Source organism: Malaclemys terrapin, chromosome 9, assembly GCF_027887155.1.
Source record: "Malaclemys terrapin pileata isolate rMalTer1 chromosome 9, rMalTer1.hap1, whole genome shotgun sequence".
Classification (NCBI taxonomy): domain Eukaryota; kingdom Metazoa; phylum Chordata; order Testudines; family Emydidae; genus Malaclemys; species Malaclemys terrapin.
In genome coordinates, this window is record NC_071513.1 from 49,098,057 (window position 1) to 49,116,831 (window position 18,775).

The 18,775-nt window shown below is 55.5% G+C and overlaps 1 protein-coding gene across 1 annotated transcript in view; it reads left to right on the forward strand.

Annotated features, from left to right (window-relative positions):
* Nucleotides 1-18,775, forward strand: part of CROCC2 (ciliary rootlet coiled-coil, rootletin family member 2) — a 170,121-nt gene that overhangs the window by 42,187 nt on the left and 109,159 nt on the right. The window contains exons 6-13 of the mRNA XM_054039911.1: nt 6,522-6,628; nt 9,435-9,600; nt 10,306-10,412; nt 12,067-12,294; nt 13,989-14,085; nt 14,207-14,296; nt 16,026-16,241; nt 18,545-18,744. Of these exons, the coding sequence (XP_053895886.1) occupies nt 6,522-6,628; nt 9,435-9,600; nt 10,306-10,412; nt 12,067-12,294; nt 13,989-14,085; nt 14,207-14,296; nt 16,026-16,241; nt 18,545-18,744 (1,211 nt within the window). The remainder of the gene's footprint in view (nt 1-6,521; nt 6,629-9,434; nt 9,601-10,305; nt 10,413-12,066; nt 12,295-13,988; nt 14,086-14,206; nt 14,297-16,025; nt 16,242-18,544; nt 18,745-18,775) is intronic.

The window sequence follows — 18,775 nt, forward strand, 5'->3', positions numbered from 1 at the left end:
AATCCACGCCATCCTCCAGATCATTAATGACGGGCAGCATCACAGCATTAAGTCCCAGTGACATGGGGGAGGAAATGGGGGCCCCAGAGTCCAGTCAAGGGTTTCTGGGGCAGATCCTCACCTGGTGTAAATCAGTTTATCTTAAATGATTTCAGTTGAGGTATGCCTGTTTACACCAGCTGAGAATCTGGCTCTTTGCATTTATCTGGAATGAACTCTGGATGCAGCTTTGGGAAGAAAAGACCTTAAATAAATGGCTCTGGCTCCCTGTAAATGCAGGTAATCGTCTATCCAAAGTGGCCCGGTTGGCTGGGAGGCACAACCCCTGGCTTTAAGGACCATGTAGTGAGGCAGTGTGGCTCTCCGACGCCCCGGAAGGGGAAGAGCCCATCCGGAGGCCGGAGTGGGCGGAGCTAGGGAGCTCTGAGCCCGCCCCTCAGAGGGTCAGGCGGCGACCCGGAAGTATAAAAGCTCGCCCTCACAGCTCAGACAGGCCACAGCTGCTGGAGAGACCAGATGTCTCCAGCCTAGTTCACGACTGGGAAGACCCCACGGCCCAAGGCAGCCGCCAGGACTGGCTGGGCCTGCCCTACGCCCGCTATCCGGAGGAGCCGCCGGGCCTGCCCTGTGCCCGCTATCTGGAGGAGCCACTGGGCCTGTTGATCAATCCCTGCCCCGACGAGCCCATGGTCCTGGATCCCCCAGAGGCCGACACCAGGACCGAGGTAGGCCCCGAGGAGGAGTATGGAAGTAGCCCGGGGGCAGCTGACCCCAGTCTGGCTGCAGCACTGCCAGAGCCTATGTCAGTGTGTTGCAGCCAGGATCCCCACTGACAGCAGCGGGTCTTCTGCCGCTGCTAGGGCCTCGGGCTGGGACACAGTGGAGTGGGAGGGCCTGCATCCTCCCGCCACCCAACCCGTGGATGGCAGTCTCCCCCTCTCCCAGGCCTTTTGAGGGTTGGGCCTAATATTGTTGCTCAGCCCTGACTGAGGGCCTGAGCTCCTGATTCAGCGTTTGTTGCCCCACCCTGACCTAGGGCCTGGGCTTAATACTTGGTATTCGTTTGTCGCTCAGCCCTGACTGGGGACCTGAGCTCCGGACTTCGCATTGTTGCCCGCCCTGAGCAGCACCAGGCTTACTGTGTTCTTACAGTTACAGCAAGAGCTGCCGAGGGAGACCCCACGGCCAGACGAATTTCCCTAGCTCACCAGTGTATAGTGAGCCGGTGTGGCTCCCCGCCGCCCCAGAGAGGGTCGAGCCCTGGCAAACTCTTGTACACGTGGTACCAGAAGTGGGGAGTGATCCCTTGGCCCCTGTGAGAAGAGGCCTGAGGGGGAAAGACTCCCCAAGAGAACCATGGAGATGGAGCGACTGTTTAAGCTGCTGGCCAAGAGTCAAGAGCGACAGCAGGCTGCCCACATACAGCAGCAGCAAGCCGCTGCCCAGCTCCAGCAGCAGCAACAGTAGCATACCGCTCAACTCCAGCAGCAGCTCATTCAGCAGCTTGGAGACCAGCTGCAACAACTCGTGACAGCGCTGCCGTGCCCCATAGACCCACAGCCAGAGGACGAGGCTGGGTCGCCCCGCACCGCCGTCCTGGTCCTGGTAACGTTGTTCAAACGGGTGGCGCTGGTCGCGGGGTGGCCCCAGGACCAATGGGCCACCCTTTTGGCCCCCTACTTAACAGGGACTGCCCAGACGGCATACAGGGGGCTGGCTACGGAAGAGGCAAGGGATTATAGCTGGGTGAAGGCTGCACTCTTGGATGCCTTAGATATCAGCCCAGAGACTTTTCGGCAGCAGTTCCAAAGCCAGACGTACCCCATGGGCACCAGACCCAGGCTGGTGGCCCAAACTCTGAAGGAGGTGTGTAGGCAGTGACTACAGCCGAAAACAAGGACGGCGGAGGAGGTTATGGAACAAGTCATCCTTGAACAGTTCGTGCACATCCTCCCAACACGAGGATGGGCCTGGGTGCTCCGCCACCGGCTGGCAACATTAGCTGCGGCCGTTGCGCTGATGAAAGACTTCCTCGCGACCGAAACGCCAGTGGGGCCCACCCTCTGAGCTCAAAACCCCGGGCTGGAACACCCGAACACTGAAAGAAAAGGGGACGTCCCAACCAGACCACGGAACCTGGGCCGCAGGCAAGAGGCCCGCCCGGGACCTCGGCTCAGACGCCCAGAACCTCCCCCTCGGCCCGGACCGTTCAACCCCGTGCCGAGTGTCGTGAGGGTTCCCCGGAGTCCCCCTAAGAGTCTGAGGGGAGCCCCCTCCCATGGCGGTCACCCTGAACTCGGGCCCTGCTTCCGTTGTGGGAAGTCGGGATACTTGCAACGGGACTGCACAGAAATGGACTGCAGCTTCAGTCAGGTCTGTGCAGGGGACATGAGGGCCTGGCTACCACAGGCTCCCAAGATCAGGCTCCCGGTAGTTGTCGGTGACCACCCCACCCAGGACTTGATCGACTCCGGCTGTGGCCAGACACTGGTTCGCCAGGCGTTGGGACCTCAGGCGGACCCCCACTTGGGAACAGTTCACCTGCAGTGCATCCATGGGGATGTCCGGCCTTACCCTAGTGCCTGGGTCCAGTTAACAGTGGCTAGCGTCACCTGACGAATCGTTGTTGGCTTAGCCCCTCGACTTGCGTACCCGGTGATTTTGGGGCGGGACTGGCCTGCCTTTGAGGAGATCCTCCGGTTAACCCCAGCCTTGGAAGGAGAGTCCCAGGGGGCCCTACCGGAAGAGGAGCACGGGAACCCATGCCCAGAACCCGAGGCAGGAACCGGAGAAGCCGACAATCCCCTGCCGGGGCCAGTGGTCGAGACCCTCCTCCATACCGATTTCTGCCGTGACCAGAGAGCTGACCCTACCCTTAGCGGGGCCTATGAACAGCTAGCGGCAGCCGATGGGACCATCATCGACCCCCAACGTGCAACCCAGTGGCCCCACTTCGAACTACGCCGGGACCGTCTTTACCAGATCGACCTTGACTCCCGCACGAAGGAGCCCCAAACCCAGCTGCTGGTACCATGGTGTCACCGGCACGCCGTGATGAAGAGAGATGAGGAACTATTGTAGCTCCTGCCTGGAGTGCCAGTTAGCCGCTCCACAACAAGTACCCAGGGCACCCCTTGTCCCCATGCCTATAATAGAAACACCATTTGAATGAGTGGCCATGGACCTTGTGGGCTCCCTCCCAAAAAGTGCGTCAGGATTCCAGTATGTCCTGGTTATCGTGGACTACGCCACCCATTTCCCAGAGGCCATTCCGTTACGGAGCACCACCGCCCGGACCATCGCCGGGGAACTGGTGAAGATCTTTGCTTAGGTGGGCTTGCCCTGAGAAATCCTAACAGATCAAGGCACTAATTTCACCTCCCGATTGTTACAGCAGATCTGCAAGATCCTGGGGGGGTCAAACAGTTACGGACCTCTGTCTACCACCTGCAGACGGACGGGCTGGTGGAACAATTCAGCCAGACCCTCAAGGAGACGCTGCGGAAATTCCACCCGGAGGAGCTACGCCGATGGGACAGTTGCTCCCTCCCCTGCTGTTAGCCATCTGCGAGGTACCCCAGTCCTCGACCAAGTTCTCCCTGTTTGAACTGTTGTATGGGCACTGCCCATGGGGCCTGTTGGACCTAATGCGGGAAACTTGGGAGCAGTCTCCCTCTCCAACTCAGGGCCTCCTGAAGTATGTCCTCCAGATGCAGGAGTACTTTGCTCAGGCTGGGGCCCTGGCTCGTGAAAACTTAAGGGCCGCCCAGGACAGGCGGGAACAGACTTATAACCAAGGGGCGCAGGTGCGTGACTTTGAACCCGGGGATTGGGTCCTGCGCCTCCTGCCCTCGAGTGAGTCGAAGCTACTGGCCCGTTGGCAGGGACCCTACGAGGTAGCTCGGAAGGTTGGGCCCGTCACCTACGAGATCTGCCAGCCCAACCAGCGCAAAAAGACTCAGCGACACCATGTGAATTTGTTGAAACCGTGGCGGGAGCGGGAGGGCCTGATTAATCCTTACCCACCAGAGCCTGAGTTCGGTCCCCGCGCACGCCGGACCGAGGACCCCGCTGCTCCCCTGCTCGGCGACACTCTCACGGAGGAGCAGCGCAAGCAGGCCAAATGTCTCCTGCAGGCTTTCCTGGGAACCTTCATGGCCCTACCTGGGTACATGACCCTGGTCTGTCACTCTGTCCAGACTGAGCCAGGGAAGGTAATCTGAGAAACAACCAGACCACTGCCGTACCGGATGCGCCAGGAGGTGGAGGAAGAAGTACAAGCCATGCTGGCCTTGGGGGTCATCGAGCCATCTCAGAGTGAGTGGCGTAGCCCGGTGGTCTTGGTACCCAAGCCCGACGGCACCCGACACTTTTGTACAGACTTCTGACGGGTGAATGCCATCTCACGGTTCAACGCCTATCCGATGCCCCATGTGGACAAGTTGCTGGGCTGCCTAGGTGAGGCCCGGTTCATCACCACCCTCGACCTCAGTAAGGGGTATTGGCAGATCCCGCTCGATGACCCCTCTAAGGAAAAGACAGCGTACGCCACTCCAACGGGACTTTACCAGTTCACCCGGATGCCTTTTGGCCTCCAGGGGGCCCCGGCGACGTTCCAGCGGCTAATGGATTGCCTTCTACGACCCCATCAAGACTATATGGCCACCTACCTGGATGATGTTGTGTTCTATAGCTGCCACTGGGAAGACCAGCTGGAACGGGTGGCGGCGGTCCTGAGATCCCTGCGGCAGGTGGGACTGACAACCAACCCAAAAAAGTGCCGCATCGGATGGCAGGAGACCACGTACCTGGGATACACTATAGGGGGAGGACGAGTGAAGCCCCTCGTTGGGAAAGTGCAAGCCCTGGCAGCCTGCCCGACCCCCACCACGGAGCGCCAAGTCTGACAGTTCCTGGGGCTCGTTGGATACTATCAGCGGTTCATCCCCCAATTTGGATCTGTTGTAGCACCCTTAACAGGATTGCTGACGAAGGACAGCCCCCGGCAGGTGCGGTGGTCCCCCGACTGTGAAGATGCCTTCCAGACATTCCAGATGTGCCTCTGCCGGGAGCTGGTCCTTTACAGCCCGAACTTCAAACGGGGATTTATCCTCCAGACAGATGCCTCAGAGGTGGGGCTGGGGGCCGTCCTGTCCCAAGAAGTTGATGGAGAAGACCACCTGGTTCTATACCTCAGCCGGAAACTATTTCCCCGGGAGAAGAACTACGCTGTGGTTGAGAAAGAGGCACTTGCCATGAAGTGGGCCTGTGACACCCTACGGTATTACCTCCTTGGGGCTCCGTTCATGCTAGTCACGGACCATGCCCCCCTCTGATGGTTGATGAGGATGAAAAATAATAATAACCATTTACTGTGCTGGTATCTGGCCTTACAGCCCTACGCTTTCACCATCCAGCATAGGGCTGGCAAGGAGCATGCCAACGCAGACTTCCTGTCCTGCCTAGGAGGGATGGAAGGGCCTGGCCCTGACGAGCGGGAGCCAGACTTGGGAGGGGTGGAGGGGTGCAGTGAGTCGGTGTGGCTCCCCGCCACCCTGGAGGGGGAAGAGCCCATCCGGAGGTCGGAGTGGGCGGAGCTAGGGAAGCACTGAGCCTGCCCCTCAGAGGGTCAGGCGGCAACCCGGAAGTATAAAAACTCGTCCTCACAGCTCAGTCAGGCCCCAGTCGCCAGAGAGACCAGACGTCTCCAGCCTAGCTCATGACTGGTAAAACCCTGCGGCCCAAGGCAGCCACCAGGACTGGCCGGGCCTGCCCTGCGCCCGCTATCTGGAGGAGCCCCCGGGCCTGCTGATCAATCCCTGCCCTGACGAGCCCATGGTTCTGAATTCCCCCAGAGGCCGACACCAGGACCCAGGTAGGCCCTGAGGGGGAGTGTGGAAGTAGTCCGGGGGCAGCCAATCCCAGTCTGGCTGCATCACTGTCAGAGCCTATGTCAGTGTGTTGCAGCCAGGATCCCCACTGACAGCAGCGGGTCTTCTGCCGCTGCTAGGGCCCCGGGCTGGGACGCAGTGGAGTGGGAGGGCCTGCATCCCCCCTGCCACCCAACCTGTGGGTGGCAGTCTCCCCCTCTCCCAGGCCTTTTGAGGCTTGGGCCTACTATTGTTGCTCAGCCCTGACTGAGGGCCTGAGCTCCTGACTCAGCGTTTGTTGCCCCGCCCTGAGCAGGGCCGGGCTTACCGTGTTCTTCCGGTTACAGCAAGAGCTGCCGAGTGAGACCCCACGGCCGGACGAATTTCCCTAGCTCACCGGGGTGTAGTGAGCCGGTGTGGCTCCCCACCGCCCCGGAGAGGGTCGAGCCCCGGCAAACTCTTGTACAGACCGGAACTGGAGTTCTCTGCCTCATGGAAGGTCTCTGGTTGTACCAGCTGCTGGTTCTTTTCCATTTGTCTGTTGATTTGTGTCTGTTTTGTTTCTGTCTGTCCTGCGTGAAGTTCTTTGTCCTATGGGAGCCATTCTGCTCCCTCTCCTTGCCCTTTTGATGTGTCATTCCCCTCTCCCAGCTGCAGACTCGGCTGGAGTCCACAAAATCCTGCCTGTGCCGCTCAGAGCACGACCACAGCACAGAATTGGAGAACACTCTTATCCGCCTGGAGGAGGAGCAGCAGAGGTGAGGCTGTTGTCTCTGTCCAAGGAGCACCTGTGGGTCCTCGTTATCCCTTGTACAAAGGAAGGGAGAGAGCAGGTGACACTAGATCAGCGGTTCTCAAACTGAGATCTGTGGACCCTGGGGGTCTGTGAGAGTACTCCAGGGGTCCGAAAGTCATGTCTGGGACCACCAGCCCTCCCTCCCAGTGCTTCCTGCACACCGCTGAAGAGCTGTTCTGTGGCTTGCAGGAGGAACTGGGAGGGAGGGGAAGGAGCAGGGACAGGCCGTGCTCGGGGGAGGGGGCGGGAAGAGGTGGGGCAGGGGCAGAGCGAGATGGGGCAGGGTGGAACCTTGGGTGGAGTGGGGGCAGGGCCTGAGGCTGAGTGGGGGTTCAGCGCCCCTGGGGAAAATTAGAAGCCGACTTGGGGGTCTGTGAAAATTTTTAAATCAAAATGGGAGCCCTTGGGTTGCTAAAGTTTGAGAACCGCTGCGCTAGAGCATTGCCTAGAGCTGGGTGTTACTCAACTGCCATCTAATGGTAACAGCTTGCAGTTGTCTGAGCTGGATTTGAACTGGGGACCTGGAGGCAACAGGCTCTGTATTCCATTAGCTGTCCCTTGAACTCTCCAGCCCTAGCTGTAATTTTGGATGCAGGTGTGCAACATGTTTCCAGTTTGAGATTTCAGAGCCTGGCCATGTGGTGCAGCTTGGTGCTTTGATTTCTTTGCTCAATTCTTAGCTCTTTGCCGTTCTCTGCAACACACAGATACACTTGCATGTGTCTTTCCTCTCCTCCTGCACTGCAAAGCGGCTGAGGAGGTTGTTGTTTTCTGTTTGTGACTCAGCCTGGCTGTGATCTCGCCCAGGGAGCTGAGTCACCCAGCAAAGGCAAATGATGGGGGGTTGCTGTTCAGAATACCCCCACATATACAACAGTCTCCAATCAGCTCCATCAGCCAGCACCCACTGAAATTCCTTTCTACCACCTGCTGCTCTGTAATCTCCAGCTATTGAGGGGCTAATCTTCAGAAACCAGGAGATGAAATAGTGGCTGTTTTAGAGGCATTGTGGGGGCCAGTCCTGCACGTATTCCTGCTAGGCAGCACGTGAGCATGCTGCCTTTCTCAGTGTGTTTTCACCCAGGATCCCAGATCTACCTGGGACCCACCAGGATGCAGGGTTGTGTCTGTGGTGGGGCTGCAGCAAGGTCCTCTGGGTGGAGTTTGGATGGGTGCTGGTGGGAGGTGGGAGAAGGGAGGTCCTGGGGCATCCTGAGATGGGAGAGTTTAGTAGATGGAGGAGGCACCTTGAGAGCATTGGGAAGCGTGAGCCAGCACAGGATGTGGTTACCCATTCATAAATGGGGTGTGTCAAGCTGCAGACACAGCGCAGGGGGGCTGAAGTCTGCCCTGTTCCCTGCTGCTTTCAGAAATGACTTCAAGGCATTGATTTAAACTTATACGGGGTTTGGAGTGATGGTTGTCCCTGTGCTGATGTGGGGTTTGGGGTGACTTCTGTCCCCGTACCAGAGTGGGGTTCAGGGTGCCGCTGACTCCAGTCCCCCTGCCGAGGTTGGGTTTAGGGTAACCGCTGACTGCTGTCCCTGTGAGGATCCGGGGTTTGGGATGACTGCTGTTCCCGTGCCCAGGCAGGGTTTGGGATGACCGCTGACTGCTGTCCCCGTGCCGATGTTCGTTTGGGGTGAAAGCTGACTCTTCTCCCCATGCTGAGGCGGGGTTTGGGGTGACATCTGACTGCTCTCCCTGTGCCGATGGAAGGTTTGGGGCAACTGCTCTCCCCATGCTGATGGGAGGAGGGGGGGTTGGGGTGACTGCTCTCCTCATGCCATACTGCTGCTTGTGGGATGTGCAGAGATGGGTCCCATTGGAAAGGTGCTGCAGGCAGGGTGTTCTGACCTCAGGTCCAGAATGTGCTCCCTCCTTGGCCCCACAGAGTCAGGATCTGTGAGCCTCTCAGGCCCACTGCAGAGCCTGGCTCTTTCCCCAGGCACTTGAGGATAAAGGTGTCTTTCTAAAAATGTGCTCTAACTCAACCAGAAGTTGTGGGCTTGCTGCAGGAATCACTGTGTGAGCTGCTCAGGCCTGTGCTCTGCAAGAGTTAGATTAGATAGCACAACGCTCCCTTCTGGCCTCAGCGTCTATACATCTGTGAAGGACGCAGCTCTCGGGCTAGCTGAGGGATCCCAAGTTGGGTCGTTGTCTGAGCTGTGGCCACTCCATTTAGTTCTACGAATAGTGTAATATTTGTATACAGGTCCCTGAGCAGGGATGGTGTTTCTCAATTGTAGCCCAAAGAAATTAGTTCCCATAATGAGATGGGGATGATCATTCCCTACTTCCCAGGGCTGAAGGGAGAAACAATGTGTTAATGTTCATACAGTGCTTTGAGAAATGCAGTGCTCTATACAGGCGATAAGCATTATTATTGCCTGATGCCCTCTGACTGTGTGGCCATTAGCTCAGAGCCACTCGAAGGGCCTGGAATGGTACGTGCAATGAAATAGGTTTGGTGTCTCCACACCTTTGCTTCTGAAGGGTGGTCTGTTGCAGGAGCAGCACATGCCACACAGCTGTGCTCTGGAGATCAGAATCCAAGGCATGGCGACTGTATTCTCTTCATCTCCTTCCATATGGGGGTAAATGTCCAATGGACTGAGCCTGGAGACGGAGTGTCCCACACAGGAGAGGGTGTTCCTGCTACTGGGGCAGGATTGCTGGAGCAAAGGGAGTACCTGGAGATCGGAGCTGCCCTCTAGTGCCAGTGCTGCAGCACAGGGGAAACCAATGTCTGGCTTGTTCTGCCCTAGGAGCACCAGCCTTTCCCAGATGAACATGCTGCTGGGGGAACATCTGGACCAGATGAAATGCTCCAATCAGGGACTGGCGGGGGAGCTGGAGAAGGCAACATCAGACCTGCACAGGCTGAGAGGCGAGCTAGAGCAGAGAGCATCCCAGTGGGGCAACAACAGGGAGGTGAGTCCTTCTGCTGGGCATTGTGGTTTGGTTTTTTATTGTTGACTTCAGTGGAGTGATGCCAGTTTAGACCAGCTGGGGGCCTGGGCCCCTGACGTCAATGGAGCTGTGCCAATTTACACCGGCTCCATTTCTAAATCTGCCCATGTAGCCTGTTACTTATCTGACCTTAAACACAGCAGGGTGGGTCAAATAAAGTGACTTCCCTGGAGCTGAGAGCTGAATGTTCTGTTCTAGAGCCAATGCAGTTTAATAGATGTATTAATGACCTGGCTGGCGGGGGGTGCAGAGCAGTGAGGGGCACAGTCTGCAGATGACACGCAGTTATTTAGGGTAGCGAGGAGCAGAGAGCAACGTCAGAGAGACCTGAACAAGCCAGGGGAGTGGGCAGCACAATGGGGATGAAAATCAGTGCTGATAAATACAAAGTGATGTACATTGGGGGGAAGATGGAATGGCGTGTACACCTTGCAGGGTTCTCCATTAACTGTATCCACTCGGGAATGGGGGCTGGACGTCACTGCTGACAACTCAATGGAAACCTCAGTTCAGTGTGCCGCGGGGGTGCACACACATCGAGTTAGGCTACAGAAGGGACGGGATGGAGCCTGGGCCTCGGCCATGGCACTCCGTTGGTGAACTCCTGAATTCTGAGACGTCACCTCTGCCCTCACAGCCCCTCACAGTTTGCTCTTATTTCCTCAGAGCTCTGGCACGTACTTAAGCAATGAGCACAGCGGGATCCTGCTGCTATGGCGCCAAGCTGCCACGCTGCGCAGTAACTTGGCGGAGCTGCGTGCCACAGCAGAGCAGTGAGTACTCCCTGGGCGGTGTTCTGCCAGGAGATTTCCCCGCTATCCCTGATGGCCCTGTAGGTGGAAGCAGGAGGATGACGAGTGTGTAGATCTCGATAGCTGGTTCACGCGCCGGCTCCGAGTAACAGTGCCCTAACCTGAATCCCCTCCAGGGGGTATGTAAATCTGATCCCGGGGACTGCCAAAGATGGAACGATACCAGCTAACCACAGCCAGAGGGTCCTTGGATCTCTCAGCTGACCTAAGCGAAGTCAGAAAGTGCCTGTGCCAACTAGGCGTGATCTCTGCAGCAAGTTCCCCGGGATGATAGCTGCACAGCTGTAATGATGCGGCCTCTGGCGGAACACTACTGAGAGTATCAGCTCAGGACAAATTGCTTAAAGCAGGGCAGTTACAGCCCAAAGCTGGACTATTAAGGCAAACCAAACCAGCCAAACAGAGAGACTTTGGTTTTACCCCACTGGCTAACCAGAAGTCACACAAGCAATTCCCTCAGATACTCCAGTTCCCTTGTATCACCACCACCACTCCTTATGGGGATGAATGGTTATGAAAATCAATAATCCAGTAAAATAAAAAAGGTTCTCCCAATCCCAAAGGACCAAGCCCCAGGCCCTGATCAATATACCAATTAGATCTTACCCATAAATTACACTGTTGCCAATCCTTTAGAATCTAAAATCTAAAGGTTTATTTATAAAAAGAAAGAAATATAAATGAGAGTTAAAATTGGTTAAATGGAATCAATTACATACAGGAATGGCAAAGTTCTTGGTTCAGGCCGGTAGCAGTGATGGAATAAACTGCAGGCTCAAATCAAGTCTCTGGAGTACATCCACAGCTTGGATGGGTCATTCAGTCCTTTGTGCAGAGCTTCAGTGTAGCAAAGTTCCTCTAGAGGTTAGAAGCAGGACTGAAGACAAAATGGAGATGATGCAGCTGCCTTTTATAGTCCTTTTGCCATATGGCTTGTGCTTCCTTTGTTCCAAACACAAGCCAACCAGCACATGGCATGGAAAAACCTTAGAGTTCTGTCCATAGGCATGTCCCTGTATGCCTTGCTGAGTCACAAGGTGTATCTACCGTCTCTCAATGGGTCAGTTGTATAGCTGATGGTCCTTAATTGGCCATCAAGCAGGCTAGGCAGTGCTGATGCCAAATTGTCTGGGGTGTCACCCAGAAGCATAGCACAAGTTTGAAATACAGACAGTATAGAGCCAATACTTATAACTTTAAATACAAAAATGATGCATGCATACAGATAGCATAATCATAACAAGCAAATCATAACCTTTTCATTGACACCTTACGTGACCTCCTTTGTACAAGATTTGGTGCCACTATAGGACTTTGGTTGCAACAATGATCTATACGGTCACAGTTCATATTAATAACATCATAACAGCCAGACAGGGGATTGAGCTTCCAAAGGAGAGGCACTGGATCTGGTGCCCCCAGGAAGTGAGTCATGCCAGGCTGTCCTGAGTAGGTTTCCATTGCTGGGGCCCTGGTAGTTGCTGGGAGGAGGTTCAGACAGCTGTTGGCTGGCTGGGTGCTAGGAGCCCTGGCTGGACTTTGAGGTGATGCTCTCTAAAACCACAAGGATTTCTGTGTGATTCTTCACATGTGGTGATTTCTCTCTTGTTGCCAGAGGCCTGGCTGAGGCCCAGAAAGACATGGCAAGGACTGCACGCCGCCTTCAGACTGCCTGCCTGAACCTGGACTCGAACCTGCGTCTGTCCGAGAGTGGCGCAGCCTGCTCGCTGGAGAAGCAGGCTCTGCAGGGGGCACGCTTGGAGCAGCAGCTTCGGGAGAAGGTCTGGGAGATGATTCAGCTCCAGAGCCGCTGGGATGGCGAGAAAGTAGAGCTGAACTCTAGGTGAAGATGTGATGGGGCCTAGCGAGCCAATGGGGCAATCCTCGGAGAGGTCTCCAGCTGGGGTCGTGCTCCGGCTCCCTGCCTCTGGCTTTTCCTAAGAGCTTCCAAGGAAGGGCCAGCTGCACAGCTGATGTAAATTGGTGTAACTCCATTGAAGCCCATGGACCAGCTCCCCAGCGGGTGTAAATCAGCATAGCTCTGTTGAAGCTAAAATGCCCAATCGTCAGTTGGTGTCAATTCTTTTAGCATCATTCATGTCAGTGGGACGCAGGGGGCTGGGCTGATTTAGGCCAGCTGAGGATCTGAGCTCAGAAAGCAAAATCTCCTCTCACCCAAGAAAAGGGTGCTCTGCCCAGGGCAGGAGGGGTTCCACTTCAGGGGCATGGTGGAGCCGCCTGAGACTGACTCTAACTAAAATCAAACACCAAACCCTTCTTTGATCCTGTTGTTTTCATCACTGGTTTTAAATAACCGACAAAGATTGAAAGGGGAAGGGGGGCAGCGGGTCACGCTACAGGCAGGCGTGGGAGTGATCTCAGCTGCACTCTGCATGTAAATAATGCCACTGATCTGTCAAGGATTCTTCTGAGATGCTGATCACTAGGTTAGACCCAGGAAACAAGTCAGTGACAGGATGCGATCTCATCCCCTCCCCCTCTTCCAATGGCATGTTTTGGGGACCCACGGTGAACTTGCAGAGGCCAAGAGGGCCATATAACCACTATACCTAGGCAGACAGGCTGTGATGCGTTAATGGAATCCGACTTCCGCTCAAAGTGATGCAGCCACGAACAGATTAAACCCACAGAAGTGTTTTCTAAGAACTAAAAGGCCCCAAACTAGAGAAAACAAACATCCGGAATCCATTGGTTAGAAGCTGAAAGCCAGAGCTGATCTGGGTGACTGCAGAGCCGCAGGGGGACAGCTGTCCAGTCAGGAGCGGGCTTTGTATCAGGGTTAGGATCACCAGTAGAGCTCTGAGGGGAAGCCTAAGACTGATAGGTGTTGGGCCCAATCCTGCAACTGACCCAAAGCTGCTAAAGCCAATGGACGGCGACTCTATGCTAGCACAGAAGCCTACCCACGTCCAACAAATTGTGGGGTTGGGGCCTTTGAGACAACATTCCCCTCCCATTCTCGGCTAGCCAGGCCAGGGCTTCCAAGCTTAGGGAAAGAGAGTGAAGAATGATATTGGCTGCAGCTTCTTCTTATTCCTCTGATATTGATGTTGAGAAATGTGCTAGAAAAATAACTCAGTAAACACCATGGACTATTTAAAGCACTTCTTCTCATGTTCCTGGAAATGACACAGTAGATACCCTGGAAATAGCATTCTGTGGCCCAGGAGGTTGTTGTTCAGCAGAATTATGGTAAATCAGTGACAAATTTCCCAGCTGTGTAAAGTTTTAACTCTCCTCATTCCACCCTCCCTTCCTATTGCTCAGCGATCCTCCTGGCTTGGTGCCTCTTTGATTAAGGTCATTATCTCTGAAATGTGTCAGGTGTTCACCCCATCCATCCAATTCCTGTGTGTAGATCTCACCTTGTACGAGCAGCTGTTCTCTGCATTGAACTGTCTCTGAATGCCCTGGAGGGACTGAAAGGTGCTGGGGAAATGTCAGCTTTGCCATTGAGCCCCTGGTGCTTTCTTCACTTTGCTCAACCTCTCTCTCTGCCCGGCTTGTATCTTTCAGGATAACAGAACTGACTGCTTTAGGACAGAAACTTAAAGAACAGAATGCAAAGAAAGAGAAGACCATCTCTGCTCTAAAACTGGACATTCAGAAACTGGTACACATATCCACAAACTCCTCTCTCTCAATTAGTCACACACACACACACACACACACACACTCTTTCTCTGATCTTTCCGTATGTTCATCACTAAGACACCGCTTATCTTTGAACACAGGAAGTCATTAAAACTGGAGAGCTATTGGAGGTGCAGGACCTGAAAGATGAAAGTGAATCTTTGCAGCGAATCGTGAACAGCATCACACAGGTGTGCTATTTCACTCACAGCAAAGTGCAAGGATGTGGTTAAGGCACTCGCCTTGGACTTGGAAGATCTGCATTCAAGTCCTTGCTGTGCCATAGACTTCCTGTGTGACCATGGACAAGTCACTTAGCTTCTCTGTGCTTCAGTTCCCCATCTGTAAAATGTGGATCTTTCACAAGGTTGCTCAGCTACTACAGTAATGGGAGCCATATGTACCTTAGATCAATAGAGAACTAAATCCAGTAAGGGCCCCTTATGTCTATATTGTGAATGGTTTTAATTTGGTGATTCAGACCATATGGCTCAATAGTGGAAATTTGATGACTAATAGTGTATTAAAGACAACAGTATAGTTGATGGTACAGATTCTTTGCTTACCCATGTGTTGGAAAGGAGTATGTCAGGTATCTAAGGGAAGGCACTAAAGCAGAGTTGTTAGTACAGATTCTGTTATTGTACACTTTGTTCTTCTGAAAGTTGGCTCAATGATTGTTTGAAATCAGGCCTCCCATCTGGTGCTCAGCTCATGCTGTTGTTAATCTGATGCATGCACTAGGTCATTCCATGGCTCTTCAGGCACTTATTGTCAGTTCCATTTCTAGACCTGGTGCTTGCTTTTATAACAGTAGGCCCTGAGTCAGCAAAGCACTTAAGCGTGGGCTTAAGTCCCATTGACTGCAGTGGTATTTAATGACTTTGCTGAATCGGGGCCATCGTACTGACACTCTTATGCAGGCACCAGTCACAGTTTAAACAGCTGTCCATGGAACCCTAGCATAGGAGCTCTGAGGCAGTGCACTGGAGCACTGGACTAGGACTCAGAAGAATAGGCTTCTATTCCTAGCTCTGCTGCTGACTGGTTGGGAGATCTTGGGCAAGTCCCTTTCCCATTCTCAGCCTCCATTTCCCCATCTATACAATGGGCATAATGATACTAATCTCCTTGGGAAAGTGATTTGAAATCTCTGAATGAAAAGAACTAGGCATTATTATTTTGAGCTGCCCATCTAGCAAAGCTGTAGATGGCTTTATGCACGTACAATTGTGCTCCCAACTGAGAGCCTGCGGAGTATGGATGTTACTGGGAGTTGCTCAGCATGTCTCGTGATCAGGTGCTGAGAGCTTGGTTAGGTTGGCAATTGGGCATGCAGAATCTCTTATCTCCATGTGCACTGGACACTAATGTTGCTCCTGGTTTGGGTGCACAGTTCTCTTCACCGCTTGTGTTTGTTTTGGGGCTAAAGTGCATTTCCTGATAGTGTAGCCAAGGTCAACATTTTCAAATGTGGATCCCCAAGAGCTGGGCACTAATTACATAGGGCCTGATGCAGGAAAGTATTTCAGCACATGCTTCACTTTAAGGTCATTGACTTCATGAGCTTAAAGTTCAGCACATGCTTACGTGCTTTCCTGGACCAGGGCCTTCTGTAGGCCCCAAGTGCTCATGTCAGAACTGAATTAGGCTGGTTAGTGCCTAGGTCAGCACGGAGATGTCTACAATAGCTATCTGGGTTTAAATAGCTTTAAGGGCCTCCCTTTCAGAAGTGCTGAGCATCCCCAGCTCCCGCAGATGTCAGCAGGAATGGGGGCTCTCAGCACTCAGGGCTTCATTTCAGGCCTCCCACTTGGCAGGGGTGGCTGGGGTTGCTCTAGTGTAACTGGGAGGTTGAGTGCAGAAGATAACAGCAGTTTGGCTTTGTTGGGATTAACCCCCCCACCCTTCTCTCCCCAGCTGGCTCTGGCTGATGCTGAGAGTGCAGGGCCCCTCTCACTGGACAGCGTGAGGGCGACAGGTGCAGAAGACCCTGGCAGACAAACCTCCCCTTTGCGCTCTAGCTCTTCACTTCACAGGCGGGCGTCACCATCCCGCGCCCACTCCCCGTTGCGCCAGGATGCTGTGCTGCAAGCCGTGCAGAGTGCCCTCCAGAGGCGACAGCAGCGTGAGCAGGTGAGGACACTGCCTCGAGCTCTTGGCAGCCCCTCTCATTCCACTCAGAGTCAGCATCCCAGGAAATCTCTGCCAACAGACTGGGGCTGGTTTCCCTGAGGAGCAAAGTGATGGCATTGCATCCAGTGGAATGCTGCATCCCAAAACGTCTGTGGGGGATGAAAAGAGGAGAGGCAGCTCTGCCAGTCTCAGAGGCGGGGGCTGGGAGGGCAGGATCAACAGCTAACGGAAGGGCAAGCATGAAGGGAATGAGCGTAAACATGATTTCTTGAAGTGTCGTTACTGTGCGGGATGGACTGGCCAGCCACTGCCCTTAATAGTGGACCAGGCATATTGACCTGCAATTCCTTGTCATCTCCAACTTCCCTGTGTTCACCCAAAGAGAGATGGAACCGCCCCCAAGGGAAGCGAGGGAGTCAGGAGTGTCTCTCCAGATAATAAGAGAACCTGGTTGGGGCCTTATGCTGCTTAGGTGCTGACAGGGGGACAAATAACATGGGAGGAGCAAAGGAACAGGCCAAAGGAGAGAGCATGAGATGGAGAAGGAAAAGGAAAGGCCAGAGCCATGAGGGTGCCACTCTGAGGGGCTGTGGAGAGCCAGAAGATGGGGCACGGAGGTGTCAGTTACTGTAGACTGGGCCCAGCTCCTGAGTGTGTGGCTCCGTCAGTCCCCACTCCCTTTCGCACCAAGGGCAGGTGTCAATAGACATGCAAGGAGGGTCTGCTTTACAGCACCTTGCAGGCCACTGATGACTTCGGCCTGAAGGCTCCAGCCAGGGCTGTCTCAGCATCTCCATGTGGGGACCTGGGAGTGAGCCCCAGCCCTGGTCTCTTGTTGCCTGGAGCAGCGGGAGTGGGAAGCACCAGCTCAGAGATGGGAGCGTGTGCTGGGTGGGGCTGGGCTATCCCATGGGTGGTGATGGAGCCCCCCAGATAGAAGGGTAGTGGTTAGGGTTACCATACGTCTGGCTCCCTGGACATGCCCAGCTTTTCAGTCATCAAATCCCCGTTCGGGAGGAATTTCCAAAAAGCAGGAGAGGTATGGTAAGGGGACCGCCTCCTCCCCGGGCTCCAACTTTCTGGGGCCAGGCGGCAGCTGTTCGTTCTCCCCACCTGGGCAGCCGGACTCGGGAGCAGCCGCTGCTGCAGCTCCCACTACTGTGGGGGGAAGCAGCCAAGCATGTGGTGCTCGGCGGCTGCGGCTCTGGCACCCGGGGCGTGAACCCCCTGAGCCCGGGCCTGCTGCGGGGACCCAGCTGGTGCAATCCTGCAGGCGGCCCCGGAGTGGGGGCAGTAGGCCCCAGCCCCCCCGTCCTGCTAGGGCCCCGCAGGGGAACGAACGGGGCTGCCGATGCCGCCGCCCTGGGGCCGTCTGCGGGATTGCATCAGCTGGGCAGCCAGCCCAGACGCGACTGGCCAGGGGCTGGGTGTGCGCAGCATGCGCGCTGGGTTGCCGCAGCAGGCCTGGGCTCGGAGGGTTCGGGCCCGGGCGCCAGAGCCGCAGCCGCCGAGCGCCACGTGCTTGGCCGCTTCCTCCCCCCCCGCGGCAGTGGGAGCTGCAGCAGCGGCTGCTCCTGAGTCCCGCTGCTCAGGTGGGGAGAACGAACAGCCGCCGCCTGGCCCCACAGGCCGCCCCCCTACTCTCCCTCCAGGTTCTGCCCGAGTCCTGCCTGCGCTCGGGGCCAGGCCGGACTCACTCACCCCGGCCCCGCACTCCCCCTGCATCTCCCGGGCCTCCCTCTAGCGCTTGCAGAGGGAGAAGGAATTGGGGGGTAGGGGGGGGTTTTGTTTTTTTCGCTCTGGTCACCCTGGAGGCAGAGTTGGGGCGGGGACTTTGGGGAAGGGGCGGAGTTGGGGCCGGGGCCCCGTAGAGTGTCCTCTTTTTGCAGGATTGAAATATGGTAACCTTAGTAGTGGTTGTACCACCATGCCGTGAGGGTGAGGGGATGTAACACTGGGGCACAGGGGAGGGTCTGGGGGACGGAGCAGCCCTTGCAGCCCTTCAGCCAGTGCAGCTTATTGTGTGGGCCTGGTTTGAAAGCGGCATCAGGCTGCTCCTTGGAGGGGAGAAAGTCAGCAAGGCACAGCTGCTAGCTCAGGGGTCGGGGGGGAGGGGGGATGAGTTTAAGCCATGTGACACAGCCTTGAGTAAGTTAGGTACCTGCATCACAGGATCTACCCTTCACTCACTCACCAGGATAGCAGGGCTCTGTCCCTGTGCGTGTGGCGCGTGCGCTGTGCCATATGAAGTGGCGTGCAATATGCTCTTTACCCTTGTGCCTTATTTTCCATTCTGTGGCTAGGAATTGCAATTGCAGCTGGAGTCCGCCCGGGACATGCTGGGGGCCGTCAGGAAGCAACTGTCCGATTGCCAGCAGGAGGTGCAGGTGGCAGAGCAGCAGCTGCAGGAGCAGAGGCAGGAGCGAGAGGAGCTGGCCAGAGCCCTACAGGATTGCAGGCGGGACTTGCAGCACTGTAAATCCTCAGTGGAGATTCTGAGCAGGTGCACTTGGGAGCAGGATAGGGGGGATTGA